The sequence below is a fragment of the Eleutherodactylus coqui genome, chromosome 5 (genome assembly GCF_035609145.1).
Source record: "Eleutherodactylus coqui strain aEleCoq1 chromosome 5, aEleCoq1.hap1, whole genome shotgun sequence".
Classification (NCBI taxonomy): domain Eukaryota; kingdom Metazoa; phylum Chordata; class Amphibia; order Anura; family Eleutherodactylidae; genus Eleutherodactylus; species Eleutherodactylus coqui.
The window spans coordinates 101,077,042-101,093,125 of NC_089841.1; the positions used below are offsets into that span (position 1 = coordinate 101,077,042).

Consider the following 16,084-nt stretch of genomic DNA (forward strand, 5'->3'; position numbering starts at 1 on the left):
ACACATTTCATTACATAAAAAGTATTCAAAGTGCATTGTGCACAGTAATGGTGATCCATAAACCATTTTGGAGTTAACAGAATACAATAAAAGTACATAAAATGTGCAAAATTATGCATATAAATTCTATTAATAAGCTGTATTGTGTACATTATTACGTACTGTAGATGGGATCTGGTGGCCACTCACCACTCCAAAACATCCCTGGCATCTATCTATCTATCTATCTATCTATCTATCTATCTATCTATCTATCTATCTATCTATCTATCTCTCTCTCTCTATCTGTCTATGGTATAGCAAATAGCAACAGAAAATTATGTGAAATATGTGACTAAATCAACCCCAACTAAACTATGTCATCTCCTGTCAGTCAACATATCATAGTACTTTAAAGGGGTTTTCTGGGCAAATACTATTGATGACCTATCCTCACAATAATTCATCAATAGTTGATTGCTGTGGATCTGCCAGTAAGGATCCCAGGTGATCGGCTGATCGCCCGGCCCACTCTCAGTGCAGTTGGGACTCATGTCATCATCGGGGTCAGAGGCAGAAGCATTATAGATGCCTTCACTTCCATTGAAATCAATGGGGGCTGAAGTCTCCTATTACAATTTTGGCCCTTTCAGCTCCAACACAGGGGTTGGACAATAGGAAGCAATAGGAAGCACTGCTCTCATTGATTTCAATGGGAATCAAGCCCTTTATGACACTTCCATCTTCGACCTCGATGGCAGGATACAGCCTTGCTGCACTGACAGCAGGCCAGGTGATCAGCTGATTGCCAGGGATCCCAAGCAGCTGGTCCCCACTGACAAACTATTGCTTACCAATCCTGAGGATAGGTCAGCTATAGTGTTTGCCTGGAAAGCCCCTTTAACATCTTACCATTATTGACAACACGAAACATAAATATTCCCAAATTAATTGTTCATGTAGTGATAAAACCTTAGTTAAAGGGATCATCTCAGCCACTCATGACCAAAATGGAAATATCCCTCTGTATATAGCAGCTGGGATTATCACTATAAGAACAATTCAGTTGGGTATATTTGTGCATCATGTTATCAGTAACACTACCACCATATACAGCCAGATCAGATGACTAAATACTTTAGATAGCTGTGTGTCCCAGAATTGGCACTTACATCTATGATATGTTTATTGAATATATTGTGAATATATTGTTAAAATCTGAGATCGGCATATCCCTTTAATATATCACGTTTCCTTATGTAATGGAATATGGTCTGATAACATAGCCTACCACACAGAGTCGGACCCTTATGCACAGGATAAGGGAATAAACACATGAAGTAAGTGCTAAAAGCTCTGGGTACTATAGTAAAAAAGTTTTGCAACCCCAAAACAAACAGGGTTGTGAAGTAAATTTTCCCATGCAAAACTGATTTACTTGACAAACTATTTACATTTTTGCCATTTCTATCAACCATTTATGAACCATGCCTATACAAATACATAAATAGATAAAGGGATGTGCTAGTTCTGTCGATGTTGTCCAGATACTTTTCACCTACTATTCAAACTCTGTTCCAAGAATGTACATTCCCTAGAGGCAGACCATGTGGCTGCAGTGAGCCCCTTGGAGAAAGGAGGCCAAGCTAAAGTTGATCCCAACCCTCCAATATTAGGTGTTGAGACTTCCCTCTCCACAGGAAATGCATTGTTTGCAAAAAAAAGGAAAATTAGCCAAAGGTCATGGATAGGGCTTGGAGAAGGAAACAAACACTGGATCATTTTAATCTTTGCTGCAGATCTCTATTTAATACTTATAATATCCCATGGGTGTCTAAAAGCCCTTTTACACAGAGCCATCTTTTGAGCGATAATCGTTGCGTGTAAATGTGCCCATCTGTGATTTTTCAGCCAAATGATGATTTTATGTTTGGCAGAAGAGCTAATAGCAGGGACTTCACACTGTGTTCTCCGCAGGGAGCGCTGATAACATTGTCTCAGCTGTCAGCTCCATGGCAGAACAAAGGGAATGTATTAAGAGAACGGACCACCCGCTGAATATAGCTCTCAGCGGCTCACACGCATTAATGAGCTACTAATTAGCATTAGTACCAATTAGTAACTTATGCAAAATGATGGTTCAAAAGCCCTCTTTTGAGCAATCATCTTTATGTGTAAAAGGGCCTTAACAGTTTCCAGCACTAACACCAGGACTTTAAAAAAAAGTGTAGCAACATCTGTATAGTTACAATGGCTTTCCCAAAGAGCACTTTATAGAATCTAATTCTCCTTTTCCACCGCATATCAAGTTTTACTGAGGTTAAGTTCATAAAAATCTGTCTCCAATGGTGTCTGGGAAATTATTTTGAGTGGCCTAATTCAGGCATTCACATTCAAGTTAACCCAGTTTGGGTATAGCGCTATATAAAACAGTTAACATAGGTAGGACTGGAAAACAACAACGTTAACAGCCTCTCTTGAGAACAGGAGTATCGTAAACTGTAAATTGTTAGAAAGAGAGAAAGAAAACTTTTTACAAAGTTCTAAAAGTTCTGACTATAGAAAATGAAGCAATTACCTGCAACCACTGCGACTGATCACTTCTTCCAGAAGTCCAAGCATTCACCTTGCCTTGTTTGTCTAGCCGAGCTTTCCTGGACTCCCAAGTGAACATGTCCATGTTCAATGTTCTGAAAACGCTGGAGGCGGTGATTTGGTAATCTTGTATATGTCCTGATTTCATTCCTAGTGGTTCTGAGCAGCCTGTAAGAGCATCAAGCAGAACAGATGATAACAATGGCTTACAAGGAAACAAACATATTTGTGTTCTTTAAAATCTATGAACTCTACTGGGAAAAAAAGGGGTTTTTATTACAACAGGAGAGCAGATTAAATGAAATAAAGTATTCTCTCTAGTAGGACTCTGAGATGGTGAATATGAAAAGGCTTAATCATAATTGCCTCAGGATAGAGTCTAAATAAAATGAGCTACTTCCAAACTACTACAATACGGTCTCCGTACAATGATTCTTGCAATCATTTCCCGGAGATAACACTGTTTTGCCTTGTGCTATAGTCTAGAAATGTAAAACATTACCTCGGCTGATAACAGATGTGATTGGGCTTTGTTTAGACTTTATATAGCATTTGTTTTCTTAATTCACACTAAAAGTGGAAACTAATCAGTGTTACACTTGGTTGCGCATTACATTAAACTCTTTTTATATCATGCACACGCTCAGATTTATATTATCATTATACACAGGGAATGTTTGATTGATTTCATATAGGAAAAGTTTACAGTGGAAAAAGAAAGTAAGTTACTGCAAAAAGTTTGGAAAGTGATCGGTAATGAAAAAAATAGCAGTGCTGTTCTCTAACCGAAACAGTATAAGGGCTTAAAGGCTTAAAATATTGTAGTTGGGTCCATATCAACATTTTTTATCTTTTTTTATTGGGGTGGTTAGGATTGCAGAATCAGAAGATACTCACATAGATAATTAACATGATGTAAAATTACACATATTATGGCTGAGATGGTAATACCCATCAATATGCCATGGACAGAGGTGGCCAGGATTACCGATATAGCTGAACTAGCTGTTCTATACTGTTTCTATAATCCCAGCCATTACTGACCTAGGCATGTAAACTAGTATTGCCTTTTTAGCCATGACTAACTGAGAAGTAAATACCCCTTTCAAGGGATTCTGAGCAAATAGTAAGGGTTAGTTTATTTGGAACCTGTATCAACTTGTTTTGAGCCTTCCTCAGTTAAACATAGCAGACAACAGCTGCAAAGAATGTCTACTACTTCAACTAGGACCCAGCAGATCCATGCATTAGATTGAAAACTCAATGGGCACCTGTTACAAGTCACTGCCCATGTTGGATCAGGACCAGGGTGACATCACAGCATCATATGAACTACATACAAAGGGCATGTTCAGTGTAATTTCGGCACTAGACACCAACATGATCACTTCTCTGTGGGTGTGTGGATAGATTAGTTGGCTGGCATGTGTGTGTTCCAGTCGGCCAATCAGCACCTGTATGTGAACATTTATTTTGGCTCCTCCTCACGCAGGACGCCGGTTATACTTTAAATTTGAAGGTGTTTCTGGTCAAGTTCAATCTCCTGTCCTGCTCTATTTTCAGATAAGTTTGTTTGGTGTAAAGGATACCTTCAGGTCACATTTATCTCCCATTTTGCTATTTTATTTTATCGAGTTCAGTACATTTTTGTTTCCATCTATATCCTTTGTAATTTCCTGTAGCAAAAATTATTCCTAATTTCCAACTAGGGAGAGTCATGGATGCACCAGGTTCCTGACGTGTGGTCACCCCGGTTATCCGATTTTAGATAGTGTCTCATCGTGTAAGTTTGATAGGGTCAAATTTCCCATTGTTGCATTTTTTGTTTAATTTTTCACATTTTGTGTTCTCCACATTAGAATATTGTGTGCATATCCCTTGTCTTTGGATGAGGTGCTTTGCTTCCAGCTTAGACATGACAGCACCACATAATACTTCCTTTCTTCTATTGTGACACTGCAAATTATATCAACACTTGCCCAAGGTTATCTCGTAAATTACTGCTGATTGTTTGGTGTCCCTGTGATCAGCCTATTTTTACAGGGATCATCTGAGAAAAAGAAGTATAAATAAAATTTTAATTCAATTAAAGTCCTCCTACACAAAGAAATCCCCGATATTCTGGAAAGAAGTGCAATGTATCTGATCAGTAGTGATCTAACCGCACCATCGTGGTAATAAGAGTCCTGGGTGTCCCTGAATAAATGGAGCACTGGTCACATGTACACACTATTTCTCCATTACTGAAATGTCAGTGGGAATGCTAAAGATAGCTGTACACTTGTATTTGCCTATCTCCAGTAGTCCCATAGAAATATATGGAAAGGTAGTGTGCACATGTAACCCCTGCACCGTTTATTCATGGACACTCCAATATTTGTGATCGGTGGAGGTCCCAGGAGTCAGATATCTACTGAGCAGATACTTATTCCCTATCCTGTAGATGGATGATAAGCTCTTTTTTTAAGCAATCTTTTTATTTAGAAAATGATAGTTGAACAGAACTTATAGAAGTCCATTAAAATTATAGAAGTACAGTTCCAATGCATCACAAGAAATGAGACTCGCAGGTCTGGAAGATAAAAGTGTGTAAATACAATATAGAAGAGTTCTTCCTGGTAATTGAGTATAAGGAGCTTGTTCAGTACCAGAGAGACTGATCAACATACAAAAAAAACCTTGAAAACATGTTTGAACAGTTGACAAGGTAACATATTAATAGGGATTGGTTGTCAAGAGGGTTCTTGAAGAGATGTGAATGAGAGCTAAGTGTCTGGGGATGTTAGTAGAATATTGTGAAGACGCGAGAGTTATAAAACATGATGAGATAAATAAAGGAGGTGGGTATTATGAGATATAATATGACAGGCTTAGTTTGGTTAATTTGATGTAATTAGAGATGAGTGAGCGTACTCGGAAAAGCACTACTCGCTCGAGTAATGTGCTTTATCCGAGTATCGCTGTGCTCGTCCCTGAAGATTCGGGTGCCGCTACGGCTGACAGGTGAGTTGCAGCGGGGAGCAGGGGAGAGCAGGCGGGAGAGAGGGAGAGAAAGATCTTACCTCCGTTCCTCCCCGCTCTCCCCTGCAGCTCCCCGCTCCGTGCCGGCACCCGAATCTTCAGGGACGAGCACAGCGATACTCGGATAAAGCAAATTACTCGAGCGAGTAGTGCTTTTCCGAGTACGCTCGCTCATCTCTAGATGTAATCGATCCAAAGTTTCTAAGTTAAAAAGCACTTAGCTCTCGAACCAGCATCACAGTTTGTGATTTCTTCAAAACAATATATTTGTGATACTTTGTCCCTCCATTAAAGGAATGAAGCTGGTTCTGTGTAGTGATGAGCGAGCATACTCATTAAGGGCAATTGCTCGATCGAGCATTGCCCTTAGCGAGTACCTGCCTGCTCGGAAGCAAAGATTCGGCTGCCGGCGGCTGGCAGGGAGCTGTGGGGGAGAGCGGGGAGGAACGAAGGGGAGATCTCTCTCTCCCTCTCTCCCCCCCACTCCCACCTGCTGACTGCCGCAACTCACCAGTCACCCGCGCCGGTAGCCGAACCTTTTCTCCCAAGCGGGGAGATACTCGCTAAGGACAATGCTCGATCGAGCAATTGTCCTTAGCGAGTATGCTCGCTCATCTCTAATTCTGTGTTATTCCACACCAGGGGGATAAGAAGTTTTGTTGCTGAGAGTGGGAGTTTTGGGAGATTTGTCTTTGAGGGTATGAGATTGACAGAGGACTACCAGAGGAGCACTGCCTCGGGGAATAGATTAAGTGTAGTTGAGCAGATTTTATTAATCTATTCAGTTATTTGTCTCTAGTAAGGCTTAATTTCTGGACAATCCCATCAGATGTGAAGCAGAGTACCTCCACAAAGGTCACACCTCCAACAGCAATCCGAAGACATTAAATTGAGTTCAAATAAGTTTTGGACCACCTTGTCAGCCGTTTGAATGAGTTTTCTTGAATCTGCACACATCTGATGAAGCCACGTGAGTTAATGAATATCTTTCTGACATCGTCTTTGGATAATGTTGTTTTTAAGTCTGTTTCCAATTCCCTAAAATACCAAGGTTTTTTTGAGGACGAATTTAAAAGCAACCCCTTATATAGCTTTGTCAATAATTTGTTCAGGGGTTTTGGAAAGAAAGAAATACGGTTCAAATTAGAGTGGATCTCTTAATTTATTGTGAATTAAGTCCTGGATTTTTTTAAAATGAGTTAAAGATATCTGGTGTTTCTCAGAAATGTAGTATAGAATTTGAGGCGAGAGACCCAACTTGGTCTAAATTGATGAATTTAGAATTTTTGAGGATGTCACTTATCGTTATGGTGTTCAATTTATTCCATACGTCACATGTTTCTAATGGTTTGTTAGCCAATACTGAAGGTATCAGGGAAGTGGGAAACATGAGTGGGAGCTTTTGTGTTTCTGGAGGATTAAGGTATATCTTTTGGATTACTTTGCTTCTTTCATAATAGGACCAAGGGTCATTTTTGTGGGGCAGTTTAACCAAAGAAGATAGTGGTCACCGGTGTGCATGAGAGCTCTTTAGAAGGTAAAATGTAGGGGAATTTGTATTAGGATCTATAAGAGAAAGCCATCTTCCTAAATCAATTGCTTTGTAATAATGGTGATAAGCTCTTTTATTGGGACAACGTCTTTACAGTGGATCTTCAGTCTCCCGTATTTCTTTAGAATAACAGATGCTGTACATCAGTATGTTAATATTTGTTCAATACATCTACAAACCGAGCTGCAGCTTGAGCATATAAGTACTGATCCAGCAGTAGGTGTCCCTCACCACAGGATCACCTCTAGGAATGTATCTCTTATTCATTATGGAAAATCCAACCCTGTATTCCTAATGTCCCAATTAAAGTTGTGACAGGACAAATTGTGAGGTAGGCTTCATTGAATTGCTGATTTGTAATGCGAGGAAACTAAACATATGGAAAGCAGGATGAAAACTAATTTAAGTGTAAAATAGATTATTATTTGTGATTGCATGTGTAGGAAGAGCAAATACTTTATGCCAACAAGTTCTCATCATGTCCTCCTTCTGCTGCAATGAAAAGTTGTACGTGAAAAATACACTGGCGCTGATGCTCTGCGGCAATGAATTTGTTTCATGTCAATTGTCTAACAGCACCCATTATTCCTTCAGCTTCCCCCAAGCATAAAAATCAAGTGGCATGGGTTCTGGTGACTGAGTGGGCCACTCAGTTTTGCCCCATGCTATGCGATGACATGGCCCATAAAGTCACCGACTAATGACCAGAACTGGAGAAACATAGTAAGCTAGTAGATAAAAAAGGGCAAAGAAAAGCACAAACTAGCAGCAAGAACCAGACATGCCCTGGCTATAACTGACACCTTTCCCGGGGAGGTGCTGGTTTAAATGACTGTAGCGGAACCTTTTGGGATTGTGGGTTGGACGGGAAAAAAGCCCCTCATCCAGCAGAGAAAATAGTGCTTTAAACTACTTTAATTCGACCACATGGCAGCATCAGCAATGTGGAGACGTCAACCTCACAGTTTGCCCAGTCACAACATTAAATGGGATACCCTGTATAGTATATGTTCTATATTGTTAACTTTTTTTTGCTTTTACCATATCTTTTAGCTAACAACATAGAAAAATGTTCTCATATCATTCTGCCCTTTCTCAAATCTAAAGGCTGCAACTATGTAAAATGCTGCTATAGAGCTTCTAGAATGACTGGGATTATACAAATGATGTTATCTCCGTTTCACATCGCACATCACAATTACCTTTAGTAATTCTAATGATATTACTGCAGTGCTGGAAGATATGTTATAACTCAGACTCTACAAGATATCAGGAAACTGTGCTTCACACACACTAAAGAATAGAAGCAGTAAATTATCTACAACACCATATGATATAAAGGAGCTCTAGTGAACACATAAAACAATGGTTTCACCGCCCTTGCTGTTGGCTAAAGCTGCCGCTGCTGCGGAGGGTTTATATAAATATTGGATGTGTCTGGTACTACTACAATTACTTGAGATCACTGTATATAGTTCAATCCATTAAATAACCTTTTGGTTTCAACTGTATTTGAGGAAAGTCATCCATTGTAATCAACTTAATATAATATCGGTTCAAGCAGATCAGTCGCTTGTGCCTAATGACACAATGAGCTCCGGGATGTGATTTGTTTCGCAAATGTACTGTCAGATTATACTCTACACAGAATCACTCAGACTCTCTGCAGATCAATACTATAAATAACAAAGGTACAAAAACACGCTGTGTGAGGCAGCTGCACTTACTGCCAGTTGGCTAGGTCTTAGCGGTAGAACAATTACATATGTAAAGCTATGACAGCAACTGAATACATGGTTTATTGCGTGGTACAGTTCTGTATTTAAAACTTGACAATGTAGGAGATACATTCTGTAGCTGCAAACGGGAAATATTAGATATATTACAACCAAGCTAGCATTTGAAATATAAATAACAATTCCTTAAAAAATGTAGAGGCAATCAACAAATATAGTAAGTAACAGGATTGAGCACAATGTGATACCCACGAGAGGGGCCCTGTATACTAACATGAGCCAAACACAAGATTATACTGTTGCAAGTGGAGATGCAGTGGTGCAGGATTCAAAGTACGATGCAGCAGATGGAGTAACCAAAGTGTACAACTTTTATTTAAGTACGCTGGAGTGCTCATGTTCTGTTGGCTGTTTTCAGGTCCTCCCAGTAGGTCAAGACGGCCCCATATAGTGCTAAATAAGCACTATTTTGGGCTGCCTTCAGCTTCCGGAAGGAGCTGTTAAAGAACAGATGCAACACAAGCCCTGCAGTGTGAAAGTACAGGTACTCTTTAGGAATGCAGAAATAAAAATCAACAATAGAATAATGATGATTAAACAAACTTTTGCCTTCAAATACCTGAGCTCTATCTGCTGATAACTAATGCTTCATTTACACAGGACGACTGTCGGCTAAGTGAATGCACAAGCGCTGGTGTCACCGCTACATTGTTAGCGCTTGTACAGAGTGTTTGGACAGACAGATCACCACTGACTATAGCTGGCTTCTCACATTCTATGAGAAGTGTTGAGCAGGAAGCGTTTACAGGCAGCAAGAAGTCAACAATCCAGCGATGATTTTTATGCTGGTTGAAAGTAAGCGACACAGGAAAAGTTAACAATGTTTTGTATTTAGACTTACTAATGATTATCATGCATTTTCATTAGCTTTGATAATCGTCCTGTGTAAATGGCCCTTAAAATGTAGAAATAGTAAGACCTTATCAATCCATAATAACACTTATGCCTTTTAAACACGATCAATAACACTCAATAATGGTACCGTTTCACATAAATATAGGTCACAGAATATAATACACAGTTTCTCTTTAGGGGGTTAACTATCCACTGCTATCAATACAGTCTATTAGAAATACAGGTTATAGAATATACTCACAATATCTCTTTGTTCTCTACCACAGGTGCCATTTTACTTTCCCACTTGTAAAGAAATATCTCAGTCCATGAAAAGGTTCTTGAACACTGGGGCCTTAGCAATAGTCCGATTTAACAGTGCAGTCTACAGTCTCTGTATGTCTCTCTCACAGTCTTTCTCCCTGCAGCAGGCTTGCTGGCTAACTAATTCAACCCTATTGGTGTGCACATATCAATTCTCAGCGGAGGCTGACCTCACTTACAAATCAATGTGCAGAGGTCATAGCCTCGACTAACCCTAGCAATCCCACAGAGTTGTCTGGGAAGTCAGGAGTGCTTCTCTTTTCTCGCCTCTCAGTTCTCTTGTCAGTGTCAGGTCCGTTCGCCTGCCCTCTGTGTCGCAGCAATCCCATCCATCTTTCCTCCCAGACAGCTGATCCTGTACTTCTCTGCACTCCCACAGCAAGAATTGTCCTTTTTATAGCTAGGCATCAGCCAACAGGAAACATCCATTGAGTATGCTCAGTTTTGCTGTGCCAAAACTTTGGTGCAAATTTTGGCGCACACGGCAATTTTGACAAATTTTTTGGCATATTTTCCAGATTGTCTACAAGGCAAACATTAACCCCATAACACGTAGGTAGCTGCAGATTTATTTGTAATATTTCAACTGCGCTTGTTCCCAGACATTTATTAGAGGACTATATCTTCCTTTGCTCATGGATGCTAATGGGATATCTAATGTAGCGGTGGATGATCCTGCATACAATTTAATTCCTTGCTAATTTTATTCAATAGTGCTTAGGTTCATAGTGTGTTTCCTGACATTTAGATTGGTGAGGGTTGGCAGGTACCGAAGACTTATAACAGCAAAAGTAATTTGAGAGGTAGGTAGGGCAGGCGCATATGTATCCCATATATATTTAAAGCAATCCTCCATTTTCTGAACAAAATATTGTCCTTGGCCAAAAGAAGCAGTCGTACTACCTGCTGTTGCTCTTTTGTGCCCTTCAATGCCTTTCCAATCTCCTGGTTCTGCGTCTTGTTTTCATCCATCCAAGATGGCTGATGCCATCTTCAGATTACCTAATCCCCACTCTACGTTTGTACTGTTAGACTACCAATTCACTATGCCTGCTATCTGATTGGCCAACACTGCTTACATGATCAGTGCAGGCCAATCAAACATAAGTCCACACTGTGCATTAGTTAGGTCGATAATTCCAACTGCCATGTTTGACAGCTGAAAACAAGATCCCAAACTAGCAGAGAAAGGACATCAGCAGTGAAGAACAAAAACTGGTAATGCACCCCACCCTCTGCTCCTGGGACAGAAATGTGTCCCCAAATTGGAAGGTCGCTTTAAATAATTATTAATATCACTACTACTGAGTATAATAATATAGACTAGATAGAACTTAACAGCTATAGGTACTCAAATGATGGCCACCCAGATGGAAATTGAGGTGGTACCTAGACAACCTGGACTAACAGACTGCACAATAAACTAAAGGAGCTACTACTGCAAGAAGTAACATAAACCTAGATTCTGCACTAGTAGATACTACTTAACCTATGTATATGGAGTTTTTACAGTGTTGGTAGACTACTGAAAACGTTATCAATATTATAATAATTGTAGTAATTCTCCTTTTAAGAAGAAGTATACATTAATAAACTGTCTTCCGTGTTTCTGAACAGGCAATAAGCAGTAAATTTTCTGGACATGAGCAGAAATGAAATCTCTCCAAAAGCAGTTTTTTGGCAAGCAATTTTTTTTTTTGCCTTGTACAACTCTGTACTTGTGACACTATAAAACATGTTGATATTTTGGCCAGTCAGTCATGGCACCAATAAAATAGCACAAAAAACAATGATTCAAAGCAGTTGCTATTCAGACATAACAAGGTAGAACATCAGGATGCAGAAACTGATACTGCATTTTTTATACAGTCTACGAGCCCCGAGGAAAATCCTCCATTATCAAGACCATATGTTAAAAGCTGTTATGGCAGTGCTAGGACATTCCTGTGTGTAACTGTATTGTCTAGAGGGTTAAATATTATTGGTTGAAGAAATGTATTCGTTTTGATTAAAAAAAATAATAATTTTTAACAAAGTTAAATCTATAAAAGCAAAAACAGAACATAGAAGTCTACAGTAAGGTATAGTCCATTCTAAAATTTATAATCACATTTTCCTAGACTTTTCACCAGGTTTCTAAATCTTCTATCCCATGTTTTATAAATGCCAAGACACAGGAGTTCAAATCTCACAAGTCGCCATGTCAATATACTGCAGAGATTGGGAAGTTACTGAAGGTGAAAGGTCAGACATCGGAGAGCTTGTATTTCATTTCACAAAAAATTGCAGCCACGACTCTTTCTTGTTTGAGCTTGACTTCAGGATATACAATATGTTCAGCAGAATAAGGTAAGATGTCATGTACATTTACTGCAGCAATGGATATATTTACTATACAGTACAGCAAGTAAAAAGGTAGCAATCCATCTTAGGCCAGTCTCGCAAGAGCAGATAGAAATTGCGGCTGATCCGCGGTAATATGTGGATTTATCAAATGCATTGGATTACAGAATTCCGCTCACATTAGCGAGTCAGAATTATGTAATCCACTTGCAGAAAACAGAATGCAGCATGTTCTATTTTACCATGGATGTCCACAACATAGAGCCCATTGTACTCTATGGTCGCGGATATATCCACAGCCAATACGCAACTATATTGTGTACGGGCGCTGGGTATACACATTATTGCTAAACAATGGCGCAGGAAATATAAACAAAAAAAGCTGTACAGCACATGACCGCCTGCGTGAGTACGCAGTTATGCGCAATACAATATGTGGCCATACGCAGTGGTACAGCTGGGCTCACAGCGGGGACCAGCTGCAGGACTCTGCAAGCGGATTCCACGTCTGGCCATGTGAGCCTGGCATTATTCAGAGCACTATCTGTAATACGTAATTTACAAGAAGCCCCGGGAACGCTCGCCTTCATGCAGTTCCAGGAGCAGCTTGTTGAACACCTTCTGTTTGAGACCGCCGCATCTCAGCAAGCTTACGAAGCCTCACAGAACGCCACTTTTTACACCCCATACCTGCCGCTGAGGTCACAAAATATCCCCCAAAAGGTGCAACTGAGGAGGAGTGATACCCACTTTTATTGCCCCATGTGTCCATCCCAAGCAGGCCTCCATAATTACCATTGTCTTCAGACATACCACATTGTTTACATTATTTTATCTAAGAAATTAGGGAATTCCAAAAAGGGGGAAAGGGGATGATTATTTTTAGCGAGTCAATTTTTTTTCTTCACAAGTGTGCAATGGGGCCAGGAATTTATCCAGTTTTGCCCTGAAATCCAATAGGTGTTCCCTCCATTATAGGCCTAGCCATGTGTCCTATAAGCAAGTTCAGACTGCAATGGATATGTTTCTGAACACGGGACAAACAGAGGTATCCATTTTGTGGTGAAAGTCTTTATTCATATGTGTGCTGTACAAAAAACCCTGTTTTCAAATTGACACAATTGCCAAAAAAACGAAATGAATTTTTTCCTTCTGCTTTGCTTAGATTCATTCAAAAACTGTGGAGTCAAAATGCATAGTACATCACTAGATGAATTTGTTAAGGGGTCTAGTTTTCAAAATGGGGTCATTTGTGGGGTTTCTCCATCATTTTGGCTGCTGAGATCTCTACAAATGTGCAATGGGGCCTAAAACACCTTCAAGCAAAATTTTTGTCCTGAAAGCCACCAGTTGCTTCTTTCATTTTGAGCCTCTTTGTACATACAGACATAATATTAGGGCCACAATGGGTATGTTTATGAACACAAGAAAAGAGGGGTTTCAATTTTGGCATGCAAGTTTTTATTCATATATGTGCTGTACAAAAAAACCCTGTTTTTAAAATGACACAAATGGCAAAATATGAAAGTCGTAATTTTTTCCTTCCTTGCAGTGATTTTTGGGGAAGGGCTTTAAATATAAGCCCTTGAGGGGGCGTGTCCGGTTAATGGAGGAGTAAGTCGCACTTAGAGCGAGCTCCCGCTCCATCCACCCGACCAGCAGCTCCGAGGCACCCAGCGGCAGCAAAACCTACCTCCGGACGCAGCAACATGAGTAGAAGGCAGTCGCGCCCATCCGGCCCCGCGACGAGTGGGAGAAAAGGCGCTATGGAGAGGTTTCTCAGCGCCCCGGCAGAAGCGCCGGTAAAATCCAAGAGAGTTCGGGCGCCGAAAGCAGACGTCCCAGCGCCGGTGACAGACGCCCCAGCGCCGGCTCCTGCATGTGAGGAGCAGCGGCACAGAGCGCTGACAGCAGAGGAAAGGGGACAGGACCAACGGGCTGATAAAAGCGGAAAGGAGAAGGAAAACTCCAGGAGCTGGTCTGACATGGAGGGGGAAGAGCCGGCAACCCCCCCCCCCCCCACAGGCAGGGGAATCGTGAGTAATGAGGGCAGCAGCCCATGCACCCCACGCAAAACACTCTCCCCCTCAGCCACAGACCCCACAGAAGGTGGAAACGGCAGCCCACATATATGGCCACAAACACCTAAATCCCACACGGTGAGCTCTGCAAATAGAAAGAAAAAAGGGGTACAAACCCAGCAGGCAGAAGATAAAGAGGAGGCATGGAAGAGCCGTATAATGGCCATTCCTACAAAATCAGAGCTGGACAGTCTGTTCCAGAGACTCGAAACATCTAATAAGCAGGTCATGGAGCAGATACATGCAGACATGCAGCACATAGGCCATAGAATCCTACAGGTGGAGGAGACACAGGAGAATACGGCAGCCCTTTTGGAAACACATCGTCAGGCAATACAAGCACAAGCCGACCAAATCACAAGTATTATTATGCATATCGACGACCTGGAAAACAGGAATCGTAGAAACAATTTGCGCATACGCGGCCTGTCAGAAGAAGTAGAAGGGCAACACCTAGAGGCATGGGCGCAATTGTTTTTCCAACAGTTAATAGACTACCCACCTGAGCGCCCTATCGAGATCGATCGCATTCACAGAGCTCTAGGCCCTAAACCCGCGGATCCCAACAGACCCAGGGACGTTATTTGCAGGATTCACTATTTCAAAGAGAAAGACATAATACTCCGCAAAGCTAGAGAAAAAGGGAACTTACAACACAAAGGCAAACCAATAATGCTTTTACAGGATCTAGCTCGACACACCCTGCGGTTGAGGGGGGCCCTGAGACCGCTCCTAACAACCCTACAGAAACAGGGAATCCCATACAGGTGGGGATTCCCCTTCTCGCTAACGGCCAGGAGAAACGGGAAGTCGGCCACGTTCCGCACCCTGGGGGATCTGCCGAATTTCCTAGGCACTCTAAATTTACCTATGATATCTCTACCAGACTGGCCAGAAACGCCGACAGTAGTGGCCCCCACCGCCCAGGAACAGTGGCAGACAGTACAATCAAGATCCAGACGCGAGAGGAGGCCAGCGGAAGAGGCTACCTGACTTTGGAAGCCCTAACCCTGAAGGAATAACCCCTAACAAAAAGGACACAGGGAGCGAATACTTCTGCTTCCTATTCTTAGCTGCATAATACTCTTTATGTGTTACAGTTTAAGGATGGCAGCCCCATGCGGATCATGCATCCCCGCTGCTAGTTTGTGGACAAAAAGAAAGTGTCCGGGTTGCATTCATGTTAATGTTATAGTTTATATTGAAGTTAATGATGATAATGGTGCCTCGAGAGTTAGCGCTTAAGGCCAATGATAGTGGCCTATTGCATATTTGGAGAAGAAGTTCTTCTCAGGTCTGGGGGGGGACGCGGGAAGATAAAGCTTGCTCCTGTCATTCCCTCACGCCTCCCACCTCAGGTGACCAAATGCACTTCGTGCAAATACTGGCAGCTAACAGGCCAGTAGTTCACCTGCTCAGCATGCGCAGCAGCTTAATGCTGCACAGGGTCCGCGAGACGGACCTCCTATTTTTCCTATCTTTCTACTTAACCTCATCCACCCTCCCAACCCCTCTACCCTACCCCACCACCAAAAGTCTAAACAGGCCCCATCCTCCCA

At 41.4% G+C, this 16,084-nt stretch overlaps 1 protein-coding gene across 1 annotated transcript in view; it reads right to left on the reverse strand.

Moving 5' to 3' along the window:
* The window catches only part of EDIL3 (EGF like repeats and discoidin domains 3), a 649,344-nt gene that overhangs the window by 88,912 nt on the left and 544,348 nt on the right, over nucleotides 1-16,084 (reverse strand). The window contains exon 8 of the mRNA XM_066602963.1: nucleotides 2,558-2,742. Within this exon, the coding sequence (XP_066459060.1) occupies nucleotides 2,558-2,742 (185 nt within the window). The remainder of the gene's footprint in view (nucleotides 1-2,557; nucleotides 2,743-16,084) is intronic.